Below are 5,817 nucleotides of genomic sequence, written 5' to 3'. Positions count from 1 at the left end.
GCTCCAGTTCGCTCATCACATCCGTACCGTCGGTCAGACATTCAGGCAGGGCTCCTGTGGTGCACACAAGACACACAAACGCATCACACACACCTTAAATTAAAGCGTCTCGTGTTCATCAGACTATCACACGACCACAACGCGTGATCAGAGCCGAACTGCGGACCGCACCGTTCCTCTCCTTAATGACGCGCAGGGCCTGAAGCTGCAGCTCCACATTCTTCTGCACCATCAGCGAGCGAAACATCTGAAAGTCGTTTGTGGCCAACACCGGCTGGAACAGAGCCTGGGAAAATCAGGAGAAGAGTAAATGGATTAAATGGTGGCACTAAAATAAACTGGCAGGCGTTACGTAACCGGGGTTACATCAGGACGGTAAAGTCCATCTTCAACATGAGTTTAAATGATAAAGCCAACTAAAATATGTAGTGTGTAGTGCTGCATGGACAGACAGGGAACTTAGGCATCCCTCAGGGAACCCTATTGGGTACCGTATCAGTGTTTATTAATAATGTCATTTATTTATTTATTTATTTATTTATTTATTTATTTATTTATTTATTTCTTAGTTTGTTCCGACAGGTTTATTAACAGTCCTTGGTTGCCAAGATCTCAGAACATCTCAAGGACTTTTGTCTACATGAGGAAGAATTTTAGTCATCTTTTTTTTTCCCCTGGTCAGAGTCGGGTTTCCTGATTACTCACAGTTGTGTTTGCTAACGCTGCCTTGATGTCTGCCATTTAATCTTTAACTGTTGGTTACCACCAGCCTCGTAAGAAGTGTGCAAAGTGTTTGCAAATGTTTTTGTTTTTTTAACGAAGTGTAGGTTTGAAGGGGGCACGGGGGCTTAGTGGTTAGCACGTTCGCCTCACACACACCTGCAGGGTTGGGGGTTCGATTCCCGCCTCCGCCTTGTGTGTGTGGAGTTTGCATGTTCTCCCCGTGCCTCGGGGGTTTCCTCCGGGTACTCCGGTTTCCTCCCCCGGTCCAAAGACATGCATGGTAGGTTGATTGGCATCTCTGGAAAATTGTCCATAGTGTGTGTGTGAGTGTGTGTGTGAATGAGAGTGTGTGTGTGTGCCCTGTGATGGATTGGCACTCCGTCCAGGGTGTATCCTGCCTCGATGCTCGATGACGCCTGAGATAGGCACAGGCTCCCCGTGACCCCAGAAGTTCGGATAAGCGGTCGTGAGAGAGAGTGAGTGAGTGTAGGTTTGATGTCTTGCCAGAAAATGTTCCTTAACACTATTTCTAACGATTCTTTTTATTTATTAAACCCGTTTTATTTTGGACGACGTGTTGTAAAGATGGGAGAGGGACGGGAACTGTTAGAATCCGTACGTTATTTAATTTGATTTAAAGCCGTTTCATTAAAGTGACCTGGAAAACGGATATATTATCTTTAACACCGGTGGGTTGTGATGTCCGATGCTGTAGGCATATAAATATCTCAGGCTTCTTTGTTGTAAATGGGTCGGAGCCTTGACCTCGTCTCCTTTCCCTTTTCGAAGCTCACATTCTCAGCCTCTTGTTTAAGTTAATCTGCTGTGGAAAGCCGCCGTAAGTCTCCGAGGACGCGGCCGGGATCATCGAGGTGCGCCGATGCGGCACGGAGCCGCTTCCTCTGGCTCAGTAACCCAGTTCAGGGTGAGCGTGTTAATCTGCTGGTAGATTGGGTTTAACGTGACTCACTTCCACTTTAACTGTAGAGTCAAAGTGAAACCTTATCTCATGTCACTATTGCCTTCATATAGACTCCTGGTGAAGGAATAAAGTGTTGGTTAAACCCAGGAGTCTTCTTACCCCAGAGCATCACCTCATATCACGACCTCATCACACGTAACTTCTAATACATTATATATAAATATATATATTTCTCGCTCACCTGCAAGGTTTTCGACTTGGCGAACGGAGACGAGCAGGCGTCCAGAAACTGCTGTTCGCTAATGCCGACTTCCTGCATGTAGTTTTCTAACAGCTTTTCTACCTGAAAGGGAATTTCAGGACGATGTACGTGGAGCGGAGATGATTTATCGCACAGCTGTTTCTAAATGGACAGTATAACGAATTAAGGAAGTCGTAAGAATCGACGTGGTTTATTACTCACCATCTGTTTGTACTGCTGATGGATTTCGGTATACGATAACTTATTTTCCTCCTCGTCGTCAAACACTGGCAGGATACGAGACAACATACGGGGATATTACTGTACTGATGCAGCGCATACACATATAACACCTGACTTTAATATTAAACTACACGTGTACATGATGATGATGATGATGATGATGATGATGAAGATGATTAGGTGGAGTTGTATAGTACTACATATTCAAATAAGGAATTACGAATAAATCTGCATATGAACCTGGTGTATATAGATAAATATATCATAGAGGTCTATAAGGGTATAATAGAGCATATCTATCTATCTATCTATCTATCTATCTATCTATCTATCTATCTATCTATCTATCTGTCTGTCTAATGTATTAGTGTAGTATATAGTATATAGTACAGTATATCGCATTATTATTGGATGTGTTACTCTACAGTACATGTATGAGTACAGTACATGTGTAATATGCAGTACTATACAGGTTATATGCTTTGCTAGGACGTAGTTGCACGTCAGTGTTTGTTTATGAGTGAAATACACTGTCATTATTTTGTTATTAATAAACATCGAATGCAGAGTTTAATCCTTTAGAGAAGAAGCCTAGTATTTTTAGTTGAATGCTAAGTGTTTGCTTTTTAATCCTTACATGCAGAAAAGATGCTAGTTAGACAAACCCTAGTTAGACTAGCCCTAGTTAGACAAGCCTTAGTTAGACAAGCCCTAGTTAGACAAGTCCTAGTTAGTCAAGCCCTACCTAAGCCCTAGTTAGACGAGCGCTAGTTAGACGAGCCCTAGTAAGACAAGCCCCAGTTAGTCAAGCCCTAGTTAGACAAGACCTAGTTAGAAAAGCCCTAGTTAGACAAGCCCCAGTTAGTCGAGCCCTAGTTAGACAAGACCTAGTTAAGCCCTAGTTAGACAAACCCTAGTTGACGAGCCCTAGTTAGACGAGCCCTAGTTAAACAAGCCCTAGTTAGACAAGCCCTAGTTAAGCCCTAGTTAGACAAGCCCCAGTTAGTCGAGTCCTAGTTAGACGAGCCCTAGTTCGATGAGCCCTAGTTAAGCCCTAGTTAGACAAGCCCTAGTTAGTCAAGCCCTACCTAGACAAGACCTAGTTAGACAAGCCCTAGTTAAGCCCCAGTTAGACGAGCCCTAGTTTGACGAGCCCTAGTTAGACGAGCCCTAGTTAGACGAGCCCTAGTTAGATGAGCCCTAGTTAGACAAGCCCTAGTTTGACGAGCCCTAATTAGACAAGCCCTAGTTAGACAAGCCCTAATTAGACAAGCCCTAATTAGACGAGCCCTAGTTAGACGAGCCCTAGTTAGTCAAGCCCTACCTAGACAAGACCTAGTTAGACAAGCCCTAGTTAAGCCCCAGTTAGACGAGCCCTAGTTTGACGAGCCCTAGTTAGACAAGCCCTAGTTAGACGAGCCCTAGTTAAGCCCTAGTTAGATGAGCCTAGTTAGACAAGCCCTAATTAGACAAGCCCTAATTAGACAAGCCCTAGTTAGACAAGCCCTAATTAGACAAGCCCTAGTTAGACGAGCCCTATTTAAGCCCTAGTTAGACAAGCCCTAGTTAGTCAAGCCCTAGTTAGTCAAGCCCTAATTAGACACGCCCTACCTTGACAAGCCCTACCTTGACAAGCCCTACTTAAGCCCTAATTAGAAAAGCCCTACCTAGACAAGCCCTACCTAAGCCCTAGTTAGACGAGCCCTAGTTAGACGAGGCCCTAGTTAGACAAGCCCCAGTTAGACAAGCCCCAGTTAGACAAGCCCCAGTTAGACAAGCCCCAGTTAGACAAGCCCCAGTTAGACGAGCCCTAGTTAGGTAAGACCTATTTAGACAAGCCCTAGTTAGAGAAGTCCTCGTTAAGCCCTAGTTAATACCAGCCCTCGATAGATAAGCCCTAGTTCGACAAGCCCTAGTTAAACAAGACCTAGTTAAACCAGCCCTAGTTAAACCAGCCCTAGTTAGACAAGCCCTAGTTAGACAAGCCCTATTTAAGCACTAGTTAAACCAGCCCTAGTTAGACAAGCCCTAGTTAAACCAGCCCTAGTTAGACAAGCCCTAGTTAAACCAGCCTTAGTTAAACCCTAGTTAAACCAGCCCTAGTTAGACAAGCCCTAGTTAGACAAGCCCTAGTTAAGCCCTAGTTAAACCAGCCCTAGTTAGACAAGCCCTATTTAAACCAGTCCTAGTTAAGCCCTAGTTAAACCAGCCCTAGTTAGACAAGCCCTAGTTAAGCCCTAGTTAAACCAGCCCTAGTTAGACAAGCCCTAGTTAAACCAGTCCTAGTTAAGCCCTAGTTAAACCAGCCCTAGTTAGACAAGCCCTAATTAGACAAGCCCTAGTTAAACCAGTCCTAGTTAAGCCCTAGCCTTACATGACACTAATTTACTAGGCAGATACCTTTGTGTTTTTAATGATAATAAACTTTAAGAGCATAAAAACAAATTCAGCAGAAATTACCTGAACATTTGTTTTCTATAAAATCAGTGAGCGGAATGAGCCACTCTGTGCTGCCCAGATAAGCGGCGATGCTCTCGGTGACCCACTCGCTGTCCTCCGCCATGACCAGCAGCAGCTCTGTCTCTCTCTGTCTCAGTGTTATTGTTGTCTAACAGCCCGAGCAGCGTCTCAGCACGGATTTAATGCTGCACACAATCACCACCGAGAGCTCGGACATTTGTCTTCCTCAGATCTGAGACCGGGCCAAAACAAAATGTGGCCGCATCCCAAATACAATCCAACATTACAGAGTAAAGTGCACTAACTAGGGTGCAGCAGTCTGTGCTAAATGTAGGGCACTGACAAAGGGAACAGGGAGACAATTAGGATTGGACCAAGACCGCCTGGATCCAGAGAGCAAATGCCGTGAAACCATGGTAACGCTTTGACGCAGGACGCACGCAAGGGCGCTACGTGGGCACGTACAGCACGTGAGGAAAAAGTACAGAAACAAACAAAAGCAAACAATAAACAAACATTGTGTTTATTACAAAGATCAAAGAAATCATTACAAAGAAACTCGTAAAACACTCCACATTTTATTTCCTACATTTATTTGTACATTTTATTTTCCGTTTTAGAAGCTGTTAATATTAAATCTTGTTAATAAACACGATGATTTTCATATTTTCATATTTTATTTTTGTAATAAAAAATTATTTCCATTTCCATTAAAAAAAAGTTGTTTAAACGTCATATTTACGTAACAATTTATCATCAACGTAAGAAAGTAAAATGAACAATAAACTCCATGCTTCATTAATATTCGTTAACTTGTGTGAATAAATTAATTTTAAATTGATTTCGAAATATTGAAGTAATAAGGCAATACTTCATATACAATTTTATATAATAAATGTAATTAATTAATGAGGGAAGATTCCTTGAGGTCCGGACGGGTCAGTGAGGTCACTGGGAAGGTGAAAATGAATGTAAACAGATAGAATTACTCTCTCTCACTCATTTTCTACCGCTTATCCGAACTTCTCGGGTCACGGGGAGTCTGTGCCTATCTCAGGCGTCATCGGGCATCGAGGCAGGATACACCCTGGACGGAGTGCCAACCCATCACAGGGCACACACACTCTCATTCACTCACACACACACACACTACGGACAATTTTCCAGAGATGCCAATCAACCTACCATGCATGTCTTTGGACCGGGGGAGGAAACCGGAGTACCCGGA

General features: G+C 43.4%; 1 protein-coding gene across 3 annotated transcripts in view; it reads right to left on the bottom strand.

Annotated features, from left to right (window-relative positions):
• Positions 1-4,967, bottom strand: part of LOC113649934 (cilia- and flagella-associated protein 36) — a 9,814-nt gene extending 4,847 nt beyond the window's left edge. For 2 of the 3 annotated variants that reach the window (XM_047816839.1, XM_027157900.2), the window contains exons 1-5: positions 4,590-4,967; positions 2,109-2,173; positions 1,887-1,988; positions 172-286; positions 1-54 (exon numbers count right to left, since the gene is read on the bottom strand). The exon at positions 1-54 is cut by the window's left edge and continues 34 nt beyond it. In XM_047816839.1, coding sequence (XP_047672795.1) covers positions 1-54; positions 172-286; positions 1,887-1,988; positions 2,109-2,173; positions 4,590-4,692 — 439 coding nt within the window. In that variant the 5' untranslated portion in view covers positions 4,693-4,967. The remainder of the gene's footprint in view (positions 55-171; positions 287-1,886; positions 1,989-2,108; positions 2,174-4,589) is intronic. The other variant, XM_027157899.2, reaches the window with a different exon arrangement.
• Between the last annotated feature and the right edge of the window lie 850 nt (positions 4,968-5,817).

This window comes from Tachysurus fulvidraco, chromosome 7 (genome assembly GCF_022655615.1).
Source record: "Tachysurus fulvidraco isolate hzauxx_2018 chromosome 7, HZAU_PFXX_2.0, whole genome shotgun sequence".
Classification (NCBI taxonomy): Eukaryota; Metazoa; Chordata; class Actinopteri; order Siluriformes; family Bagridae; genus Tachysurus; species Tachysurus fulvidraco.
The sequence above is the reverse complement of the archived record's forward strand: the minus strand, read 5'-3'. Positions and strand labels throughout refer to the sequence as shown.